This window comes from Macaca thibetana, chromosome 20 (genome assembly GCF_024542745.1).
Source record: "Macaca thibetana thibetana isolate TM-01 chromosome 20, ASM2454274v1, whole genome shotgun sequence".
Classification (NCBI taxonomy): domain Eukaryota; kingdom Metazoa; phylum Chordata; class Mammalia; order Primates; family Cercopithecidae; genus Macaca; species Macaca thibetana.
In genome coordinates, this window is record NC_065597.1 from 13,069,815 (window position 1) to 13,094,995 (window position 25,181).

General features: G+C 45.3%; 1 protein-coding gene across 3 annotated transcripts in view; it reads left to right on the top strand.

The window, feature by feature from the left end:
• Window positions 1-25,181, top strand: part of WWP2 (WW domain containing E3 ubiquitin protein ligase 2) — a 181,078-nt gene that overhangs the window by 73,595 nt on the left and 82,302 nt on the right. For all 3 annotated transcript variants that reach the window (XM_050773320.1, XM_050773322.1, XM_050773321.1), the window contains 2 exons: window positions 5,339-5,476; window positions 7,255-7,351. In XM_050773320.1, coding sequence (XP_050629277.1) covers window positions 5,339-5,476; window positions 7,255-7,351 — 235 coding nt within the window. The remainder of the gene's footprint in view (window positions 1-5,338; window positions 5,477-7,254; window positions 7,352-25,181) is intronic.

Here is a 25,181-nt window from a genome sequence, read left to right on the forward strand (position 1 = left end):
AATTTTTTAAAAAAGTGAATAATGAGGTGTTCTGTTCTCTGAAGTTTAATTTTTTAAATAACCTTGCCAATTAAAAAAAAAAACCTTTCCCCAATGTTTAATTATGAAATTTGCAAACATACAGAAGAATTGAAAGAGTGATACAGTGAACACCCAAATGCCATCCACCTATTTCTGGCACTTGTTAACATTTTTTTTTTTTTTTTTTTGAGGCGGAGTCTCGCTCTGCCGCCCAGGCTGGAGTGCAGTGGCCGGATCTCAGCTCACTGCAAGCTCCACCTCCCAGGTTTACGCCATTCTCCTGCCTCAGCCTCCCAAGTAGCTGGGACTACAGGCGCCCGCCACCTCGCGCAGCTAGTTTTTTGTATTTTTTAGTAGAGACGGGGTTTCACCGGGTTAGCCAGGATGGTCTCGATCTCCTGACCTCGTGATCCGCCCATCTCGGCCTCCCAAAGTGCTGGGATTACAGGCTTGAGCCACCGCGCCCGGCTTGTTAACATTTTTTTGCCAAATTTGTTTTGTCTATATGTTATTATAGTGTATGGCTGGGTGTATTTTTTTTCCTGAGCTGTTTGAAGGTAAATTGCAGATATCGTGACACTTTACTCCCCAAAACTTCACCCTATTCTTCTAAAAAGTCACTTGAAAATAAATGCGTGTATCATTCTCATCTACTCTTGCATCTCCCAGGAATAAGACATTCTCATATAAAACCAAAGTGAAAGTTTTTTTTTTTTTTTTTTGAGACGGAGTCTTGCTCTGTTGCCTAGGCTGGAGTACAGTGGTGTGATCTCGGCTCACTGCAAGCTCTGCCTCCTGGGTTCACGCCATTCTCCCGCCTCAGCCTCCCAAGTAGCTGGGACTACAGGCACCCGCCACCACGCCTGGCTAACTTTTTGAATTTTTAGTAGAGATGGGGTTTCACCGTATTAGCCAGGATGGTCTCGATCTCCTGACCTTGTGATCTGCCTGTCTCGGCCTCCCAAAGTGCTGGGATTACAGGCGTGAGCCACCACGCCCAGCCTTTTTTTTATTTTTGAGACAGAGCCTTGCTCTGTTGCCCAGGCTGGAATGTAGTGGCACGATCCTGGCTCACTGCAACCTCCGTCTGCAGGGTTTAAGTGATTCTCCTGCCTCAGCCTCCCAAGTAGTTGGGATTACAGATGCGTGTCACCACGCCTGGCTAATTTTTGTATTTTTAGTAGAGATGGGGTTTCACCATGTTGGCCAGGCTGATTTCAAACTCCTGAGCTCAGGTGATCTGCCCACCTCGGCCTCCCAAAGTGCTGGGATTACAGATGTGAGCCACTATGCCTGTCTGTAAAACCATAGTACTGCTATTAAACCTAAGAACTTTAACAATAATTTCAAACATCATCTAATATTCAGTTTGTATGCAAATTTCTCCACATATTCCAAGAATATAGCTTTTTCAAACCAAGGTTTAGTCAAAAATTCATGCATGGCATTTGTTGGTTTTCTTTAAATCTAGAGGAGTCTCCATCCTGCCTCTTTTTTTTTTTTTTCTTTAAATGAATTTAATGACATTGACTTTTTCAGGAGTCTAGGACAGTTGTCGTATGGATGTCCCACATTCTGGCGTCTGATTGCTTCCTCATGGTATCGTTTGACGTTTCTCCATCCCCCTCTTTCACATGAAGCCTGTGGCGTCAGGTTGCCTTGCTCTCGGTGACAGTAAATTAGATCACTTGGTTATCATGGTGATAGCCAGAGGTCTCAAATAGAACAGAGGAGGGTTATGTTCTCAAAAGTTTAGTTTAAAGAAAAAAGGCCCTCCCCCTCCCTATTGGCTATTTAAATTAAAATTAAATTGATTTATTTTTTGAGACAGGGTCTCACTCTGTCACCCAGGCTGGAGTGCAGTGGCGCAATCTTGGCTCCCTGCAATGTCTGCCCCAACCCAGGCTCAAGCAATCCTCCCACCTCAGCCTCCCGGGCAGTGGGGACCACAGGTACACCCCGCCAGGCCTGGCTAATTTTTTGTATTTTTAATAGAGACAGGGTTTCACCATGTTGCCCAGGATGGTCTCGAACTCCTGAGCTTAAGCGACCCACCCATCTCAGCCCATCTCAGCTTCCCAAAAGGCTGGGATTACAGGCATGATCCACCATGCCCAGTCCTATTTTATGTTTTTGAGACAGAGTCTCATTCTGGTTGCTTAGGTTGGAGTACAGTGGCGTGATGTTGGCTCACTGCAGCCTCGACCTCCTGTGCTCAGGTGATTCTCCCACCTCAGCCTCCTCGGTATCTGGGACTACAGTAGCCTACCACCACATCCAGCTAATTTTTGGTATTTTTATTGGAGATGGGGTTTTGCCATCTTGCCCAGGCTGGTCTTGAACTCCTGGACTCAAGCAATCCACCTTCCTTGGCCTCCCAAAGTGCTGGGATTAACAGGCATGAGCCATTGAGCCTGGCTTGCTCCTTTTAATTAACTTTTTTGTAGTGACAAAGTCTCACTGTGTTACTCATGCTTGTCTTGAACTCCTGGCCTCAAGTGACCGTCCTACCTCAGCCTCCCAAAGTGCTGGGATTATAGGCATGAGCCGCCGCACCCAGTCCATTGACACTTTTTGAAGGCAAAGTGTGTCTCAATGTGTTGTATGGTGGCTTCTGAGCCTTCAAATATATAATGATTCCACTGGAGACAATGAGTGGATAAACTAGATAGAAGAGCTAACTTGGATCCTTGGGACGAGACCATGGAGAGGAAAATGCAGGCTATCTCTCTGGCTTCTGTCCAAGGCCCATGGCACTGTGACTGTCACAGGGGTAGAAATGAGCAGCGAGAGGCCTTGAGTTCCTCCACTCTCCTGTTGAACATTATCAGTCCTCCAGGAAGGAGGAAAAAAAGTGTCCACACTCCATTTATGAAATGACGACCTTTGAGGTATCAGGACAGGAATCAAGGAGCCCTTCTGGAATGCTCATCCCTCAGCACACTTCCAACAGTGGTCTGTGTACTGGAGCCAGAAGGCTGGGCGCCTTTAGGAGATGACCTGAAAACAAGATAAAAAGACAGTTTGTCTGCGTGATGGGTCTGTGGCTTACCTTGGAAGATTCTGTGGTCACAGCCCAAAAAAGTCTCAGAAGGACCAGAAGGATCAAGAGAAGAATGACTAAAATGAATGAAGGCTAGGGTGCAGTGGCTCACTCCTGTAATCCTAGCACTTTGGGAGGCCGAGGTGGGAGGATTGCTTGAGGCCAGGAGTTCGAGACCAGCCACGTCTCTATTAAAAAAAATTAAAAAATAAAACAAAAAACAAATACGGTGAATGAGAAATTAGACCAAGAGGAATTAGGACTCTTCAGCCTAAAAACAGGAAAGTCAACAGGAAGATGATAAAAATGACAGCTTATTAGGAGCTCAGTAGGTGCCATTTACTTCTTTGCAAGAGTCCTCTGAAAAAGGTGCCATGATTTCCCCTGTTTTGCAAGTAGGGAGACCGATGCTCAGTTTAGGTCATTTGCTTCTTGCTGCACAGCTCTCAGGGACTGTGAATTAAACTCAGAGTGCTTGACCACACCCCCTCTTAACCCATGTGCTTAATATCCCTACTGCCAGAGACTTAGGCACTGGATCTTGGCATAATGGAGTAGGGAAACCCTCCTTGACTTAAAAGAAAAAAAAAAAAAAGCCCACAATAATAAACATTTATGATCGCACAGTTTCAGGGGGCTAGATTTGGCAGCAGCTTAGCTGGGCAGCCTGGCCTGGGATCTCTCCCAAGGCTGCATTCAGGATGTGGACTAAGCTGTAGGGTTAGGCTCTGCTGGGGCTGGAGCAGGTGCTTCCCAAGTGGCCACTCCCAGGGATGACAAGTGGTGGCTGGGGGTTGAAAGGCCTCAGTTCCTTTCCATACTCCTTGGCTTTTGAAGGAACTCATTTCCTTTGGAAACTACAAGTGTTATTTTATAGAAACGTTTAGTACTCACCAAGGCCCTCAGTGGAACTGGCTGAAAATAGCAGCAGACTCACTCAAAAAAGAGTTGGAGAGATCCATGGCAGGGAAGAGAGATTAAGGGAAGGTAGAGCGCTTAGGAGAGCTTGAAAACCAAAGGGTAACTGGTTTCTATCTTATTATAATAGATCCTTGAATTGATCTAGAATTTTCTGCTAAGTTCTTAAAGGGTTGTATCTGTAGAGGGATTTAGAGCTGTCTTTTTTGCGGGGGTGGAGGAAAGGGGGGTTATCTGTAGAAAATGCTAAAATTCACCTTAGTGTGCTTATGGAGACATTTATACATACTCTACCTTGTTCTAGAAAACAGGTAAGATAGCTTATTATCGTGCAGTAGCAACTAAGAAATAAAACAAGGTGTTGGACTGGGTGGGGTGGGTGGGGAGGGAGGTTCAGATACGTGGCACTTGCCTGGTCTGGTTTTGTAAGGTGTGGTGTGGACAGACCCTGTGGAAATCCTCATAAAGGCTGATTCCCTTTTGGTAATTATTTAACAGCCCTGAACTAAAGGCCGTAACTCCTGGCTGGACTGAACTGAAGGGAACTGAAGTATTCAGTGTGGACTAAACACTTAACTAGACAGAAGCTATTCAGCACAGCCAAGTTCAGTAGCAGGGTGGAGGGTGTGTGTGCAGCAGTTTCTAGCCTGCCTAGGGCTTGGTGCTTCTGCCTCCAGTCAGTTTGTTCTGTTTTTTTTTTTGCTACAGTCACCCACAGGACTGAATCTACCTGGTATCCTTGGGGACAGGGTGCTCTGGGCCACTTCTCACCTCTCTCTCCTTGAGTCAGTGATGGGGCCGATTAGCCTGCATTGAAGTTTCATTGTTGTAACTTTTTTCCCTTATTTCAAGGCAATACATGTTCAGGATTGAAAATTTAAAAAAACAACGATATGTTTTAGCACAAATAAGAAAAGAATAAGCCCCTGCAATCCCTCTCCAGATGGAGATGTCTCCTGTTGACAGTTCCTTAGGGTCTCTTTGGTTTCTATGGGCAGGGGGATATTACTTGCAACTATTTCTTCATCTGTACACCATCAGTATCCCTGTGGTTTTCTCACAGTCCTGCAAGTGTAAACAAACTAATACATCAGTAATGTGGAAATTATGTTGCTGATCTGGTGATATGAAATGTTTAGAAAGAGTACACCTTCCCCTCCAACCTGATGCAACAGTGATTTCATTAGACATATTCCTTCCCACTCTTTGTTCCACGCGACGAGGCAAAATTTGAAGATGCGGGGAAAGCATTCTCAGGGAAGCCAGCGAAGGTGAAATGGGAGCTTCTAATTTAGAGAATCTTAACTTGGGGTGCATTTGCTTTAGCCCATCCATGTTGCCTTTTGTACCCCACAGTGGAGAACACGCAGCTGACCCTGAACCTGCAGACGGAGAACAAAGGCAGTGTTGTCTCAGGCGGAGAGCTGACAATTTTCCTGGACGGGCCGACTGTTGATCTGGGAAGTGTGCCTAATGGCAGTGCTGTGACAGACGGTGAGTGCCGCCCTGCTCCTCAGGGCTGTGCCGGGATGGGGTGGGGCTGGGCAGGGGCCAGGAGGTGCTGAGAGCTTGGTTCTCTACTAGGCATCTTGGTTTGATTACCACTCAGCCTGGCCCATAGCTAGCCCCGACTCTTCTTAGCACCGTGGATCAATATCACGACATGAGTTTTCAAGGGCCACTTTCTGATCAAGGGCCACAGTAAATGTCCAGTCTCTGTAAATTGTGTAATTGTTTGGTTTGATAGCAGAGAAAAACATCTTTCATCCCATGTGGACTTTGGAAAATGAAATATCTTTATCAAATGTGACTTTGGCCCATTTTCCTTCCCAATACAGTTACACTTTTTGGGGAAGTTGAGGGTGTTTTTATGAGGAGTTGGGAAGGGGACCCTGTGTTTTTCTAGAGATACACACTAGCAAAATACAGACAGAGCTGGGAATTTGGAGAGTGTCCCCTTCTCTGTCCCGAATATTGGTAGTTTGTTTCTTTTGATCTAGTCTGAAATTAGTCACCTTTGGATCTAGTAGGAAATTATTTCATGAATAATTCTGAGGTCTGAAATGGGTTGGGTTTCTCCATTAATTTTTCCCATTAAATGTTTTCTTAGATGTGATGTAATCATGGCACTTTCCAGGCACCAAGCAGGATTTCTGTAGCTTCAAAGGGGTGCAGTTTGAATTCCAATTCAAGGGCAGTTGGTTGGAATCTCAGTGGCTGGATGGGCCTTGACTGTGGAGAAAAATCCCTTAACTGCACTGATCAGTGCTTGGGGTGCTTTGGTGCTTGGAGAAAAACATGCGTCATTCACTCGTTCAACACATATATACATAATTGTATCCCTGGTATGCACTAGGTCTTAGACCAGGTGCCAGCCAGATGGCAATGGGCCAAATTCACATGGTCTCCACTGCTTGAGGTTTACAGTCTACTTGATGAGGGCAGGGGAAGTTAGACATCAAATGAGTAAACACACAGGTAATTACATAGCTGTGATTGTGACAAAAGCTATCAGTGAAAACCACAGGGTGGCATGAGATTCCTGTACTTTGTTGGGGGAGATCTCATCTAAATTGAGGGATCAGGGATGGTTTCTCTGAGGAAGCTGAGACCTGGAGGACAAGGAGTTTAGACAGGCCATGGTGGGGGTGTGGGGTGAAGGGGTGGCTTGGCCTGTGATGGGAACAGAGGCAGTCAGTGTGGTTGGATTATTAGGAGCAAGAAGGAGAGAGAATGGAGGAGGTGAGGTCGGAGAAACAGGTCAACTCAGATCGTGCAGCCTTGAAGCCCTTGGTAGGGATTTTGAACCTCATCTTGAGAAACATAAAGTTGTTGAAGGGTTTCTAGCAGAAGACTATGATGATCTGATTTGGCTTTGTAAAAGCTCTCTGGGTGTGTTATGGAGAAATGCCCCCGATTCCTGGCCCCTACTTTGCACGGTTAGCGTTTGTTCTCTATCTCATGTTTTTGAGGCTGAGATTCATTTAATGGATAAGGCAATTTGCTTGTAAGTGCCTTGGATGCTCTTGAATGTCTTGGAGAAGAGAAGCTGTTTCCAAGGTTTGAGCCCCACTGCTCCATGGCATGGATTGGATCCTGTGTGATCGTCCCTGTTCCTCTCCTTCTGGTGGCTGCAGCTTGCTGGATGTCCGTATCCTGTGGTGGTGGCAACTCTAACACACAGAGGGAGTTCTGTTCCTGGCTGTCAAATCTCGAACATGAGTTGAGCTCCTCAATGCTTCTGTCTTTTCTTGTGATTGATTCCTTTCTAGGATCACAGCCACCTTCGAGAGACTCCAGTGGAACAGCGGTAGCTCCAGAGAACCGGCACCAGCCCCCCAGCACAAACTGCTTTGGTGGAAGATCCCGGTAAGACCCCCCTTAGCCATGAGAAAGAGCTGAGAAGATGCTTAGAGCTATTGAAAACATGTTGGGACATGGCGGGGAACATTTTATGGTAGAAACTGTTGGACATTTCCAGAGATCTTGTAACTGACTCAGTGGTGAAGGAGGCTAATAGAGGAGTCCAGAACTCAGGATCCTTTTTTTTTTTTTTAATTGAATTTAGATTTTTAATTTTTGTTTTTATTTTAGATTCAGGGGGTACATGAACAGGTTTGTTACATGGGTATATTACATGATGTTGAGGTTTGGGCTTCTAATGATCCCATTGCCCAGATAGTGAACATAGTACCTGATTGGTAGTTTTTCAATCCTTGCTCCTCTCTCCTTGTTCTTGGAGTCCCCAGTGTTTATTATTTATATCTTTGTGTTCATGTTTACCCAATGTTTAGCTCCCACTTATAAATGAGAACATGTGGTATTTGGTTTTCTGTTTCTGCATTAATTTGCTTAGGATAATGGCCTCCAGCCTCTGGCTATATTCATGTCGCTGCAAAGGACATGACGTGATTTCATTCTTTTGTTTTGTTTTTTGATATGGGGTCTTGCTCTGTTGCCCAGGCTGGAGTGCTGTGGCACCATCACGGCTCACGGCAGGCTTGACCTCCTGGGCTCAAGATGCAGACCCACCTCAGCATCCTAAGTAGCTGAGACCACAGGCATGTGCCACCACGCCTAGCTAATTTTTACATTTTTCTAGAGATGGGATTTTACCATGTTGCCCAGGCTGGTCTCAAACTCCTGGACTCAACTGATTCTCCTGTCTTGGCCTCCCCAAGTGCTAAGGTTATAGGCATAAGCCACTGTGCTATAATCTAGCATAAGCTAAGATTATAGGCTTACTTTTTATTCATTTTTTATGGCTGTGAAAGAATTCAGGATTCTTAGAAGGGTCAGAGGCTCCTTGACGAAGACTGGGACTAGCTAAGTAGGTTATTGGATCAAAGGAACCGTCGAACAGGAAACTCGACTGCTCTTTTGTATGTCAGGTGCTGCTGCCACAGTTATTCTTCCAGGACACACATAGAAATGCTTAGAGCAATGGTTCTTTGTGAGATTTTCTGTCGTGCATTCTGCTTTAGGGGGTGGCCCAGGGTTCCCTTGGAGTGTTGGTTAAGACCTCCTACAGGCCGGGCGCGGTGGCTCAAGCCTGTAATCCAGCACTTTGGGAGGCCGAGGCAGAAGGATCACGAGGTCAGGAGATTGAGACCATCCTGGCTAACACGGTGAAACCCCGTCTCTACTAAAAATACGTGGTGGCGGGTGCCTGTAGTCCCAGCTACTCGGGAGGCTGAGGCAGGAGAATGGCGTGAACCCGGGAGGCGGAGCTTGCAGTGAGCAGAGATCATGCCACTGCACTCCAGCCTGGGCGACAGAGCGAGACTCCATCTCAAAAAAAAAAAAAAAAAAGAAAAAAGACCTCCTACACTTAGAGTCCAAATATTATACTTGTTATACATTTTACAAATGACATAATTTAATTTACCGAAATTCCCATTTTATACCTGTGTTAGTGGTGCAAACTCATTTCCATGGTAACTGAACATCTAGGCAGGAAAATAACTCTAAGTATAGAGAGATGAGGGAGAGGGTTGGCACCTTTGTTTATTGTTTATTGCATGTGCAAAATCACCAGATATTTAAAGGACATTTTGAGGAAAATAATCTTAAAAGTACAAACTACAAATATGTTTGTAAATCTTTATTACCTGCAGAGAGTAGGTAAGTAACTGGCAGTAAAAATCTTCCTAAATGAGGCCAGGCACAGTGGCTCATGCCTGTAATTCCAGCTCTTTTGGAAGATCAAGGTGGGAGGATCACTTGAGGCCAGGAGTTCCAAGACCAGCCTGGGCAACATAGGGAGACTCGGTCTCTATAAAAGATAGAAAAATGAGCTGGGCGTGGTAGTGTGTGCCTGTAGTCCCAGCTACTTGGGAGGCTGAGGTAGGAGGATTGCTTGAGCCCAAGAGTTTGAGGCTGCAGCTGCACTGAGCTAGCAACAAGGCACTACACTATAGCCTCGGTAACAGAGTGAGACTATGTTTGGTTAAAAAAAAAAAACAAAAAACCAAAAAACTTCCCAAACAGATCCCAGGGAGGGGGAATAATGCTTTGAGAAATGGAATATGATTTTAGCCAATACCCGCAGCATCTTAAAAGATCCCTCTGAGGACAGCCGTCAGCTTCTCCTGATTTGATTGTTTTATGGGCTTGTGAGGTTGCAGTGACTGGCAGGTGGCGGGAGCAAGACAAGATGTACATTCGGATCTTTTTTCCGTACCCTTATTAGAAGCAGAGATGCCATTTCCCCATTCTCTTTTTTCCAAGTCACTGTAAAGGCGTTGCCTCGCTCCCGAAGACCAGTCATGTTTTCTGTGTCTCGGTAGGTGACTTACAATAGTTGGGTCTCACGGGGTGACGAATGACAGTGTAATTGGCAAATCTTTTGTCAACAAAGCCATGATGGGCACCTGGAACTGGAGGAAACAGTTTCTTAAGCTAGAACAGCGGTGGGCGAGGAATACTTGAACATTTCACTCTTTAGAGAGGGAAGAATACTTGAGTGAAATCACTCTTTAGAGAGTGATGCCTTCTCAGCTTTGGTGCTAGTAACTGCATCTTAGTCTTTTAGCTGAGTTGGAAAATTTGTCTCAGACACACCCATATCACTTAATTTGGGGCTCAAAGTCAGATTCAGCTCTTAACAAGTTTGTATCTAAATTCTTGACCTATTTACTGGTCTCTGAATTCCTCCAGTTCATCGACCTTGCAATTCAGAGATCCTGTTAAAACTTATTTGTTGTCATTGGTGTTGAGAATGACACCAGGTCATTGGTGTCGCAGCAGCCAGGCTGCAACAGGAAATCGGATTCATTTTGGCCCATCACACGTGGTATACATTCAGTGCTAGTTAGATGGTGAGCAAGGTACCTTCCAGATAGTGTAAGCCGTATCGGAGTCCTCTGCAGTCTGTTGGCTGCTGCAGGCTTTTACTACGTGTAGCGTCTGAGTTTTCCCGGGCCTCTGCCATTTAGGTAAGTATTCATTCTGCACTCACGTGGAACCTGTTGCCATTCAGCAGGAAACACTTTTGCAAATATTACCCAAAGACTGTCTCTTTGCCTCCTTAAAGCCCCCTTTCCACTTTGCTGTTGCAGGTATGAAGGTCACTGTACACACGTGCTTATGATTGTAGGTGGTGGCCGAGTAGTCTGTTGGATAACGGTGTAGGGCTTTGGAATCAGGAGATACAGATCAAATCCTGGCCTGTCATTTACTTGCTATGTGATTTTGGATAAGTCACAAAACCTCTCAGATGCCCATTTTTTTTTTCAGGTGTAAAGTGGGGATATCACCTGCCTCACAGGGTTGTTGCAGGGTTATTGTGGGAATGAACTGAGATAAGGCATGTCAGTCAGAGGGCCTTACGCAACCGGAGCACTCGGTGGAAGTGGCAGTGGGTTTTCTTTGTATCTGGAGACTGTCGTTTGTGCACACCTACCCCCCTCCCCGCTAAGCCTGGGAAGTGAGGCGTTACCGGTGCATTTACATCAAGGACTGTAGTTGAGAGGTGATGAATCAGACCTTTGGGATCAAGGGCAGTCCTTTGCTGTCCTTGCTTTCTGGGGGCAGAGAGAATGATGGGCTTCTGCCTGCTGCCTCCCAGACTAAATATTTAGCTTTTGCTGTCTGAAGGGTAGGTTTTTCTTGGACTTGGGTGCTATTCACTGTGATCAAACAAAGGTGCTCTGACGTGCCCATGAAGGTGAAGACTGCAATGTCAAAGCAACCCTTTCCTCTTCTTTCCCCTGCTTGGTAAAGCTGTAGAACTGGAACTGTGGAACGGTTTTGTCTGAGGGCTTCATTCCTCCAAGCTCATCCCACAGAGCACCATTTGCTTGCTAAGCAAGGTCTCACAGCTCCATTTCTTAGTAGGATCTTGCCTCCTCTTCAAGAATAATCAGATGAAGCCTGGGCACAGTGGCTCACGCCTGTAATCTCAGCTCTTTTGGAGGCTGAGGCGGGCAGATCACTTGAGGTCAGGAGTTTGAGACCAGGCTGGCCAACATGGTGAAACCCTGTGTCTACTAAAAGTGCAAAAATTAGCTGGGCATGGTAGTGTGCACCTGTAATCCCAGCTACTCGGGAGGCTGAGGCAGGAGAATTGCCTGAACCTGGGAGGCGGAGCTCGCAGTGAGCCGAGATCGTGCCACTGCACTCCAGCCTGGGCGACAGAGTCAGACTCTGTCTTAAAAAAAAAAAAAATTATCTGGTCTGGCACATGGAAGCCAACATGAGACTGCCACCAACAATTCATGTGGCATAAATTTGTTTGCCCACAGATTATGTTAATATGGAATCAGAGGTCTGATTGTGTAAAGAAAGAGTTTATATCATAAATTATCATATACTCCTATAATGGAATACTCTCTCATAGTAAAAATAGGTGAAAGATGGTTATATCCATATGGTAAAATCTTAGAAACATAATGTTGAATAAGAGAAGCAGGTCATAGAAAACAGTGTGTAGTATGATGTCATATGTAGAAAGATGAAAAATGCAAAGTCAAACAATACATGTTGTATGCGTACCTTCAGAGGCAGCAAAACTGTAAAAAATGGATGGGGCTGGGTGTGGTGGCTCATGCCTGTAATCCCAGCATTTTGGGAGGCCAAGGTGGGTGGGTCACTTGAGGTCAGGAATTCAAGACCAGCCTGGCCAACATGGCGAAACAACTTCTCTACTAAAAATATAAAAATTAGCTGGGCATGGTGGCATGCACCTGTAATCCCAGCTATTTGGGAGGCTGAGGCAGGAGAATCACTTGAACCCGGGAGGTGGAGGTTGCAGTGAGCTGAGTTTGCACCACTGCACTCCAGCCTAAGTGACGGAGTGAGACTCTGCATCAAAAAAGAAAAAAAAAAAAAAAAAAAAAAAAGGGAATAATGACCCCTGAGTTCAGGAGGTGGTTATCTCGGGAGGAGGAAGACAGGTATAATGAGGAAAGAGTACAAAGAAAGTTTCTAAGGTACTGGTCATGTTGTTACTTTGCCTAGGTGGTGGGTCCCAGGTGTTCATTATTTTATTCTTCTTCAAACCAAATATATATTTAGAGTCTTGCTCTGTCACCCAGGCTAGAGTGCAATGGCACACTCACAGCTCACTGCAGCCTCAAAATCCTAGGCTCCAGTGATCCTCTTGCTTTAGCCTGCCAAGTAGCTGGCACTACAGGTGTGTGCCAGGCTCCACACCTGCTGCCAGCCTCTATTTATTTATTTATTTATTTATTTATTTATTTATTTATTTGAGATGGAGTCTTGCTCTGTCACCCAGGCTGGAGTGCTGTGGCACGATCTCGGCTCACTACAAATTCCACCTCCTGGGGTCAAGCAATTCTTCTGTCTCGGCCTCCTGAGTAGCTGGGGCTACAGGCACATGCCACCATGCCTGACTAATTTTTGCATTTTTAGTAGAGACAGGTTTCACCATATTGGTCAGGCTGGTCTCAAACCCCTGACCTCAGGTGATTCATGCACCTCGGCCTCTCAAAGTGTTGGGATTACAAGCGTGAGCCACTGTGCCTGGCCTTTTTAATTTTTTAATTTATTTTTCTTAGTTTTTTTATTTTTTTGAGATGGAGTTTCACTCTCGTTGCCCAGGCTGGAGTGCAATGGTGCGATCTCAGCTCACCGCAACTTCTGCCTCCCAGGTTCAAGCTATTCTCCTGCCTCAGCCTCTCGAGTAGCTGCCTGGCTAATTTTGTATTTTTAGTAGAGATGGGGTTTCTCCATGTTGGTCAGGCGGGTCTTGAACTCCTGACCTCAGGTGATCTGCCCGCCTCGGCCTCTTAAAGTGCTGGGATTACAGGCGTGATCCACCGTGCCCGGCCAGGCTCTTTTTAATACCACATTCTTGCAGGTTCCCAACAGAGAGAACTCACTCACCCCCGTGAGAGGACATTAATTTTTTCATGAGGGATCCACTCCCATGACCCAAACACTAGGTCTCACCTCCCAACTCTGCCACATTGGGAATCAAATTTCAACATGAATTCTGGTGGGGACAAGCTGCATCCAAACCATAGCAGGGAGTCAAGTTGGAATGAAGCCCACAGGACTGTCTGTGAGTGGAGCTGCTCCTCCTAGCACCTCACGATTTCCTCTGGCTTGAATATCTGGTGCTTCTGTCTAGAATCTCAGTAAAATTTCCATAGTCATACAGGGAAATGGAACAACAACAACAACAACAAAAAAAACGAGAAGAATGCATTTAATTTTCTTTTTGGTTCATAAAATTTTTCATTAATATGGATTAATGTAAAGGATCTTAGTAGAAGCTGTTGGCTGGGCACCATGGCTCAGCGCATGGACTGGGTTTAATCCCAGTACTTTGGGAGGCTGAGGCGGGTGGATCACCTGAGGTCGGGAGTTCGAGGCCAGCCTGACCAACATGGAGAAACCCTGTCTCTACTAAAAAAAAAAAAATACAAAATTAACCGGGCGTGGTGGTACCTGCCTGTAATCCCAGCTACTTGGAGGACTGAGGCAGGAGAATCACTTGAATCTAGGAGGCGGAGGTTGTGGTGAGCCCAGATCGCGCCATTGCACTCCAGCCTGGGCAACAAGAGCGAAGCTGCATCTCAAAAAAAAAAAAATAAAATAAAATAAAAAAGAAGCTGTCTACTATAGCTAGGTGCAATGGCTCATGCCTGTAATACCAGCACTTTGGGAGGCTGAGTTGGGAGGATTGCTTGAGCCCAGGAGTTTGAGGCTATAGTGAGCAAAGATGGAGCCCCTGCAATCCAGCCTGGGCAACGGAGCTAGATGCTGTCTCAAAAAAAAAAAAAAGAAGCTATATTTAGAGGCTTGAACAATTTATTTTCCTTTCTTAACGTGTATATGTATTTAAGCTATTTTGTTTTTTTTTTTTTTTTTTTTTTTTGAGACGGAGTCTCGCTTTGTGGTCCAGGCTGGAGTGCAGTGGCCGGATCTCAGCTCACTGCAAGCTCCGCCTCCCGGGTTTACGCCATTCTCCTGCCTCAGCCTCCCGAGTAGCTGGGACTACAGGCACCCGCCACCTTGCCCGGCTAGTTTTTTGTATTTTTTAGTAGAGACGGGGTTTCACCGTGTTAGCCAGGATGGTCTCGATCTCCTGACCTCGTGATCCGCCCGTCTCGGCCTCCCAAAGTGCTGGGATTACAGGCTTGAGCCACCGCGCCCGGCCGCTATTTTGTTTAAGAGTGCATGTGAACGCGCATGAGATAGAGTGTGTGTATATGTGTGTTTGTGTGTGCGTGTAGGGCTGGGGACCTTGAATTTGCCGGGGGCCATCATCAGCTGTCAGTGGTGGCCAATGCTGGTCACAATCTGCATTTTAACATGTCCTTCCCAGTGATTTTTTTACATGGAAAAGTTTCAGAGCCTCTTAGATAGTTTTCTTTCTCCCTCCTGTACTCTTCTTTTTTGCCCTGCTTTGATGAAAACATATCAGATTTATTGGCTCCCTTGCCTTGGCATTAAAGGCCTCTGAAGATGTAAAAGATCTGTAATCTCGGAGACTTATAAAGCCTAACCGTCTCTGGTGAGCTCTAAATAGACCATCAACTGTGTCTGCAGACAGCCTATCCCAGAAAGGAAAGAAAAATAAACTCAGGCGGGTGTGAGTCCACTGTGAACACTTCAGGAAGTCCTGGGAGGGCCGGGAGAATTGGGAAGCAGAGCTAGCAGGGAGGAGGGGTGGAGGGTGGATGGGATCTGAGCCTTGGGCACTAGGCCATTCTCACAGTCATTGTCGGCTGGCGGTTGCTACCCCTCCTTCCACTGAGGTGACTAAAGGCTGCTTGATTGGGAGCTGCAGTTATTTAGAGCTGTTGCCCTGTCAGCAGGAAAGCCCTCTCATGTAATAGCTTATGCTTAAAATCTGGCTATTGCCTCATTTCTGTAGCTGGGGAAGACAATGGAGTAAATCTTGTTTGTTTATTATTTATTTATTCATTCAATGATAATTAAGACATAGTCCATGCTCAAAGTCCCTGCTTATAGGCAGGGCTTTCTTCTGAGCAATTGGTAAATACGGAATAGTATTGAGACAGTGATCAGGCATCCCACTGCATTCTCCAAGCCAGACATTGAAAGGTAATCATGGCTGGGCATGGTGGCTGTGTGGGAAGCTGAGGCAGGAGGATTGGTTGAGACCAGGAGTTTGAGGCTGCAATGAGTTATGATCGTGCCACTGCACTCCAGCCTGGGCAACACAGGGAGACCCTGTCTCTTAAAAAAAAAAATCATGGAGATTAATTACAAATTCATTTATACATTGGTTTATTAATTTTGCATCAATTAAAATGATACACGGTACCTTATCATACATTTATTTATTGAATAGGTATTTATTTGACATTTATTCTGTATGAGCCTAGAGAGATGTTTATAACGCCAGATGTGGTGTGCACCAGGAAACTGGTTATAAGCTAGGAGTAAGGAAGACAAATCTCTGCTGTTGAAGGTAATATTCATTTGATATACATGAATGCGAGGCTCTGAGCTAGGTCGTGGTGATTAAAAGATGAAAAGTCAGGGTCCCTGACATCAGGGAGTGTCTCTAGTAGGAGACAGATGCATGGATGACACTTAGAGTCTAGTGTGATGGATCCATGGTGATGGTATATACACATGCAAGAAGAATGTAGTGGGACATTACCTAGGTCTGCCCGGGGGATTTGGGGAAGACCTCCCACACTTGAACTGTATTTTGAAGGAGTTTGCCTGACCACCGAAGTGGGGGTCAGGGATGTCACTGCAAGCAGAGGGTACAGCATGAGTGAAGGCAAGGAGGAGTAAGATAACTTGACATATTTGAGGAAACAAAAGTCATTTAGTAATGTTGACGTGTAAGATATTGGGGATGATAACATAGAAAACTAGAGTTTGCAGGTCAAATCCAGCCTGCCACCTGCTTTTTTGTTGGTGTTCTTGCTTGTTTGTTTGTTTTTGCTGGGTGAAATCTGCTGTGATTTTTTTTTAGAGCACTTTTAGGTTACCCCAAACATACATACCCTCTTCCCCACTGTCAGCATCCCCCACCAGAGTGGTACATTTGTTAGAATGATGAGCCTACATTGACGCATCATTGTCACTCAAAGTCCATAATTTATGTTAGGGTTCACTCTTTAATTTTTTTCTTTTGGACCGAGTCTTGCTCTGTCATTCAACTGGCTGGAGTGCAGTGGCGCGATCTCAGCTTACTGCAACCTCTGCCTCCCAGGTTCAAGTGTCTCATGCCTCAGCCTCCTGAGTAGCTGGGATTACAAGCATGCATCACCATGCCCAGCTAATTTTTTTGTGTGTTTTTAGTAGAGATGGGGTTTCGCCATGTTGGCCAGGCTGGTCTTGAACTCCTGGACTCAAGTGATCCACGTGCCTTGGCACTGACATGTATCCACCATTACTGTGTCATACAGAGTAGTTTCACTCCCCTGTGCTTCGTCTATTCACCTCTCCCTCCTGTCCCCAGCCCCTTGTAACCACTGATTTTTTTATTGTCTGCATAGCTTTGTCATTTCCAGAATGTCATATAGTTGGCTCATAGAGTATATAGCCTTGTCAGATTGGCTTTTTTCACTTAGTAATTGAGATTTACATTTCTTTCACGTCTTCTCATGGCTTGATTTTTTGAGTACGGAATAATATTTCATTGTCTGCATGTACCACAGTTTATCCATTCACTTTTACATTCCTCCTTCACAGTTTATTCATTCATTTACTGAAGGACATCTTGGTTGCTTCTAGGTTTTGGCAATGATGAATAATAAAGCTGCCATAAACATCAGTGTGCAGGTTTTTGTGCAGATAAAAGTTTTCAACTCGGTTGGCCACTGTGGCTCACGCCTGTAGTCCTAGCACTTTGGGAGGCCGAGGCGGGCAAATCGCAAGGTCAAGAGATCCAGACCATCCTGGTCAACATGGTGAAACCCCGTCTCTAGTAAAAATACAAAAAAAATTAGCTGGGCGTGGTGGTGCGCTCCTGTAGTCCCAGCTACTCAGGAGGCTGAGGCAGGAGGATAGCTTGAATCTGGGAGGTGGAGGTTGCAGTGAGCTGAGATCGTGCCACTGCATTCCACCTTGGCGACAGAGCAGCGAGACTCTATCTCAAACAAAACAAAACAAAGTTTTTAACTCACTTGCGTAAATACAAAGAAACATGATTGCTGGGTCATATGGTAAGAGTATGCTTAGTTTTGTAAGAAACTGCTAAAGTGTTTTCCAGAACGACTGCACCAGTTTGCATTGCCACCAGCAATGAGTGAGAGTTCCTGTTGCTCCACATCTTCACCAGTGTTTGATGTGGTCCGTTTTCTGGATTTTGGCTATTCTAATGGGTATCTAGTGATATCTCACTTTAATTTGCACTTCCTGGATGATATATGATGTGGAGAGTCTTTTTTTTTTTTTTTTTTTTTTTTTGAGACAGAGCCTCACTCTGTTGTCCGGGCTGAGTACAATGGTGCAATCTCGGCTGCCTGCACCCTCCACCTCCCGGGTTCAAGTGATTCTCCTGCCTCAGCCTCCTGAGTAGCTGGGATTACAGGCACCTGCCACCATGCCCAGCTAATTTTTTTGTATTTTAAAGTAGAAACTGGGTTTCACCATGTTGGCCAGGTTGGTCTTGAACTCCTGACCTCAGGTGATCCGCCCACCTCAGCCTCCCAGAGTGCTGGGATTACAGGCATGAGTCACTTTGCCCAGCCTATGATATGGAGAGTCTTTTCATATGCTTATATTCCATCTGTATATCTTCTTTGGCAGGGTGTCTGTTCAGGTCCTTTGCCCATTTTAAAAATCTGGTTGTTCATTTTCTTATTGTTGAGTTTAAGCATTTTTTGTATATTTTGGATGGCAGTTCTTTATCAGATATATATTTTGCCAATATTTTCTCCCAGTCTGCGGCTTGTCTTCTCATTCTTTTTACCATCTGCTTTGGGAAATACAATTTTATTTTTATATGGCCATACTCACTTATTTTCATATTGTCTGTGGCTACTTTCATGCTACGATGGCATGTTAAGTAGTTAGAACAGAGATCATATGGTCAGCAAAACCTAAAACATTTATGATTTGGCTCTTTGCAGAAAGTTTGCCAGTCCCTGCTGTAGGAGATGGTTTGAAGGGAAGAGCAGTTCACAAAGGGCCTTTTGTGTTTTACTGAGGACTGTAGATTTTATTCTTTGGAGACAGGGAACCAGTGGATTTTGAGCTAAGGGTATGGTAATGCTATTTCTGCGGTGAATTATTCAGGAAAGTAGTCTAATGGATGAATTCAGAACTGTATCAGTTGGGGTTCATTGCAGGAAACAGAAACCACTCTAGGTATTTTAAGCAGAAAAGGATTTAATATGGGGAATTAGATGCTTATAAAAGTCACTGGATGGGCTGGTGCAATAGGAGTGAGGGGTCTTCCTGAGGTCTTTGGTTTCAGGCTTACAGGCTTGCAGCTCCAGTTCACATGCCAAGAAATTGCCGCGCCCTTGTGACCACTTTACATGTATGAAGCGGGTGTCCAGGCGATGAGACATGGAGTCTGCTGGAGCCCCTGCCAGTCACCACCACCATAGGACAAATGGCTTCTGCCTTCCTTCTGCTTTCCAACTTGCCTGCAGGAACTTCTCATTGGTGCAACCTAAATCACACCCAGAGACTATCTGCAGGAGGGTCTGGAAGTCTTCTAGGCCCTGCAATGAGTCAGGGCGGGCATATAGGATAGAAGAGGGTGGGAACGTCCGACACAGTGGGGCTGAGACAAGACTCAGGGACTGATGAAGAGGACTCTTGAAGGAACTGGTGAGGTTGCAATTGATGACTAGTCTTGGGCAGTAGCGAATAGAGAGGAGACAAGAGAAATACCTAGGAGGTGTAATTAAGCAGGACTGCATGGCTGGCTAATGAGACAAGGTGAGCGTGGGGGGACTCCCAGATTCCTCTACTGTGCTGTCATTCATGAAGACAAGAGATGCAAGAGGTGGGGAGCTAATGAAGATGTCACTTCAAAACCACATCCGCCATGATGGTTGGCTTTGGTGTTCATCAGACTTTATGAAACGTTGGTACTGCCTGGCTCCGGGACAGAGTCATTTCTCTGAAAGTGCACCCATAGGAGGAGAAATGAAAACCTAACTGAAGAGACACAGAGCAAAACATTGTATTCCTGACAGTGAACCACAGGGGCACAATAAGGGCCGCCACAATTCAGGGCATGTGAGTGCTAGTTCTACTTGAACCAGATCTGTATCTGGATTCTACGACTTCTTGGTCCTAGAAAATCATGACTGAAAGGAGAAAAGTTTAGAGAGAAGCTAATAAAAAGAGTATGGGTCTTGGAGAAATGACTTTCTAGTCATGAGAGCTTGGCAGCTTGGCCATGTGCTGATGGAAGACTGGAACAGAACTACTGGCTGCAAATGCTTTGGACAGACGTGGATGGCAGGGAAAGAGGGGTGCTTCAGCCTTGGTGTTTGTGGCTGTGGTTTGATGAGATGAGGTTCGACTTTTCCTTTTGGATTCTGTTGGAACTGGATGGCTCCTTTTAAAGCGCCAAGGTCTGTGGAGGTGGTGATTTGGGGTTTGGTTTAGTGACTGCCTTTCTGATGGCATTTAAATAGCCTAAATAGAACGACTCGTTTCAAACGTCGAATCAATTCTGTATGTAGGCTTTTCTTTTTTTAAGTTTGTTTATTTTTGAGATGGAATATTGCTCTGTTGCCCAGGCTGGAGTGCAGTGGCACGATCTTGGCTCACTGCAACCTCTGCCTTCTGGGTTCAAGCGATTCTTTTGCCTCAGCCTCCTGGGTAGCTGTGACTACAGGCACCTGCCACCACGCCTGGATAATTTTTGTATTTTTCGTAGAGGCAAGGTTTCGCCAGTTTGGTCAGGCTGGTCTCGAACTCCTGACCTCAGGTGATCTGGCCGCCTTGGCCTCCCAAATTGCTGGGATTGCAAGTGTGGGCCACCAATCCTGGCCTCTTTTCTTTTTTAAAATTTTGAGACGGAGTCTTGTACTGTCATCCAGGCTGGAGTGCAGTGGTGCATTCACGGCCCACTGCAGCCTCAACCTCCAAGGCTCAAGTGATCCTCCTGCCTCAGCCTCCCAAATAGCTGGGACTATAGGTGTGCACCACCATGGTAGGCTAATTTTTAAAATTCTTTTGTAGAGATAAGGTCTCCTCATGTTGTCCAGGCTAGTCTTGAACTCTGAACTCAAGCAATCCACCAGCCTTGGCCTTCCAAACTACTGGGATTACAGGCGTGAGCAGCTGAGCCCAGTCGGCTTTTCATTTTGTTTTAGATAAATATAGTAACAGAACTAAAATCTAGAATTTATATTCTGCTTCACATGTACTGGGTTTCATGAAGTTTTTCTTCACCCTTAACTTATTAAAAATATAGTGGAGGTATTTGTCTCAATATTCTTGGGGTCTGCCATCCTTATTTCTTAAGTATTTTTTAGTTCACTTCAGTCTGCCCTCTGCCTCTGTCATTCTGCTGCAATGACAGTCACCAAAGCCCCCCTGACCTGTCTGCCAGTTTAACATCGTGGACTAGTCCTCTCTAGAAACATTTTGTGCCTTCGTTTCTATAATAATGCAGAATCCCAGAATGTTCCTTTTTTCCCTTGGTTTTATTGATTTTTATTACTTAAAAAATGAGTTTGATTCATGCAAAAAATATATGTAAATGTATCATAGAAGAGCCGGTTGCAGTATTAAATAGGGCAGTCAAGAGACGTGTTGTTGAGAAGGTGACTTTTAAGCAAAGATTTGAAGGAGGCAAGGAATGTAACCATGAGGATATCTGGGGAAGGAGTGTTTGGGCAGAAGAATGGCTGTTGGGAAGGCCTTCAGTTAGGAATGTGCCTTTGGAATTGAGGGAACAGTGGAGAGGCCAGTCCCACTGGAGAGGAAGGGGAAGTGGAGTCACAGGAAGAGATGGCAGTGGTAAAGGGTAGCGCCAGATCATTCTGATGAATTTCTGCTTTATGTATTTCAAGGTTATTTCATTGGATCTAGAGTACAATTTGACATACGTCTTACTGATGAATCGAACTTTTTGTCCTTATCTTGTCATTCTTTTTTTTAGTGCTTTTTCTCTTAAAATTTATTTGGTCTGAAGCCAGGCACAGTGGTATGTGCCTATAGTCCCAGCCACTGGGGAGGCTGAGCTGGGAGGATTGCTTGAGTCCAGGAGTTCGAGTCTAGCCTGGGCAACATAACAAGACTCCCATCTCTAAAAAATATGTATATTTATTTGGTCTGATAAATAAAAAGTAACCTAACAGTGTGAATGACTCTTAAAAGTATTAGGCTAAGCTTAAGAAGCCAGACATAGAAGCTTAAGTTATGTATGATTCCATTTATATAACATCCTGAAAAAGGCAAAATTCTAGGGACAGAAATCCAGTCTGAAGATGTCGGGGCATTGGAGGAAGGATTGACCGCAAAAGGGCACAAGGAAGTTTTGGGAGCAATGGGAATGTTCTGTGTCTCCATTGTGGTGATGGTAACATCACTATAAACATTTGGTAAAACTTGCCAAACTGTACCCTTAGAAAGGGTAAATTTTACTCTATGTAAATTATACCTTAATTTTAAAAATCATTAAAAAACCCATTTGGTGGCTAGGTGCAGTGGCTCACACCTGTAATCCCAGCACTTTGGGAGGCTGAGGCGGGCAGATCACGAGGTCAGGAGATCGAGACCATCCTGGCCAACATGGTGAAACCCCATCTCTACTAAAAATACAAAAATTAGCTGGGCGTGTTCCATCACCATGTTGGCCAGGATGGTCTCAATCTCCTGACCTCGTGATCCACCTGCCTCAGCCTCCCAAAGTGCTGGGATTACAGGAGTGAGCCACCACGCCTGGCGTTACTTTCCATTTTAAGCCTGTGTTTGGTATGCCTTTTCAAGAAAAGTCTTGATGGGTTGAAGGTATCTTTGGCTCCCTGATTATTTGATAATGGAGTGTTGAAATTCTGCATCCAGTGGTGTGAAGAGAACAAGAGCTCATTGATTGGCTCATGGCCTGAAGATTTTCTGTTTGGTCTTATGCTGAATTTTATATACAGCATGTCTATATGTTGGGTCTACTTTGTGTGTTTTGTGTTTTCAAATGACCTTTGAAGGTCAAGTCTTTTTTTTCTTTTTTTGAGACAGGGTTTCACTCTGTCACCCAGGCTGGAGTGCAGTGGCACCATCACAGCTCACGCAGCCTCGACTTCCCAGTCTCAAGTGATCCTCCCACCTCAGTCTCCCAGGTAGCTGAGACTACAGGTGTGTGCCACCATGCCTGGCTAATTGAAAAATTGTTTTTTTTTGTAGTGACAGGGTCTTCCTGTGTTGCCTAGGCTGGTCTTGGATCCTTTTTCCTCAGCCTCCCAAAGTGTTGGGATTATAGGCGTAAGCCATCGCATCCAGCCTAACAGGACAACTCTGTAATGACAAAATGACACAAAGAAAATATAATGAAATTAGTGAAAACTTAGAGTAGGATGTGGTGCAGATACTCATTATTTTGTAGTGGAGAATGGAGGATTAGGGCCCAGTTGGTTTTGTTCCTTTTCTTTGAAATTTTACCTTTAGAACCAGTAAAAAAAAAAAGTTTTCTTTTAAGTAAAGTCATACATTTTTCTTTACACTTAGAAAAAGAATGATGAATTGGAGACTTCCGAGGAGTTATTTCTTCTACCTGGGTTGTTGTTTTTTGGGGGAGGAGGGGGCTTGGGGGAAGTGGTGCTGAAGCTTTCACCCAAACACCAGGCCACGGCTCTGTGTGCCTCATTCATCTTTGTGTCCCCAGCAGGACCTAGAATAGTGCCTCACTACACGTAGTAGCAGCTCAGTAAATATTTGCTGAGCTGAAAGAGTCTCGTGTTCCTGCTCTTCATTCGCCAAAACTTCTGGGTGGGTCCTGCTGCTGGTTCACATTCCCTGGCACCCTGACTCCTGAGATGCCATAATTTGAGGACCACAGAGAAGAGGGGGTGCTCTTTATCAGAACCGCCTTGTGCTTGCAAGGTGAACCACCAAGAGCGTGCTGGGGTCCCACTGCCTGCGCAGTCTTTGTGGCTTCGTCTGTTTGTTTCTTCATGATTGGTATTTCTGTGTTGAATGCTTTTCACGGACTGTTCTTTTCAAATCCTTGCAGCTTTTAAGGTTAATATTGGAATCAGAGAAGAATTGACACATAAATAAGTCTTGTTTGGGAAAAGAAGGTGTAAAGTCTGTGTACTTCAACTCTACCAGAAAAGAATGTTACCCTCTAAGAATAGGTAATATCTCATTTATATCTAGGTGTTCAAATTCCCGAGTGATTGTTGAATCTTAGGAATGTGTGTCTTGAGGACATTAGGATCACTGGAATGCTGCTCCTTCGAGATGGATCCCACAGAGTGATGTCATAACCGTATGAGGGCTTCTGAACTAGACCAGCAAGAACTGGGTCAAGGCTGTTCCCTAGCCATACATGTATTTGAGAGTTCCATCTTCTACCGTGGAAATTGAGTTGTCATTTATTTGCATTCATTTTCTATTGCTGTGTAACAAATCACCACAAACTCAGGGCTTAAAACAACACCGTTTATTAGCTCACAGTTCTGTAGGTCGTAAGTCCAGGATCGCATGGCTGACTTTTCCCTTCAGGGTCTTACAAGGCCAAAATCAAGGCTCTGGTAGAACAGCATTCTTGTCTGCATACATTGGGGAAGAATTCACATCAAAGGTCATTCAGGGCCAGGCACAGTGGCTCACGCCCATAATTCCAGCACTTTGGCAGACTGAGGCGGGCAGGTGGCTTGAGTCCAGGAGTTTGAGACCAGCCTGAGCAACATAGCCAAATCCCATCTCAAAAAATACAGAAATTAGCTAGGCATGGTGGCACACGCCTGTCATCCCAGCTACTCAGGAGGCTGAGGCAGGAGGATCACTTGAGCCCAGGGGGGTCAAGGATGCAGTGATTGCACCACTGCACTCCAGCCTGGGCGACAGAGGGAGACCCTGTCTCAAAAAAGAGCAAAAGAAAAAAAAAGTTATTCAGGGGTCCTTAGCTGAATTTAGTTACTTGCAGTTGTAGGACTGAGGTGCCTATTCCTTGCTGACCATCATTGGGGGTCTCCCTCAACTCCTTAAGCTTCCCACCCACCGATCCCCTGCATTGCTTCTCATGGTGCCCCCTCTACCTTCAAGCCAGGAAAGGAGTGTCGGATGTCCCTGTGATTTGAATCTGATTTTCTCTCCTGCCACCTGCTGGAGAAGGCGCTCTGTTTTCAGGAGGTGATGTGATGCTAATTAGACTGGGTGACCCCTCGGATGATCCCCTTTCTTAAGGTCCATTGTGGTACATGACGACATACTCAAAGGTGTGGCACCTTGTCATATTCACAGGTTTTAGGCATCGGAGGGGGGCTAGAGTGGGAGGGAGGTCATTTTAGAAATTCTCCCCACAGTAGAAAGACTCTCTCAAATGGGCCAGCCATGGCGGCTCACACCTGTGATCCCAGCACTTTGGGAGGCCGAGGTGGGGGGATCACTTCACCTCAGGAGTTCGAGACCCCCATTGCTATAAAAAAAAATATCAAAAAATTAGCCAGGTGTGGTGGTCCGATTCCATTTTTTAAAGGGGTTGGGGAGGTGATGAGTGACTGGACTGGAAAGAATATGCAAAGTACTGAAGATTACAGGCCCAAGAGTGATTTTGAACCTGACAGCTTGCATCTTTCCTTCATTCAACAAATATTTCCTGAATGCC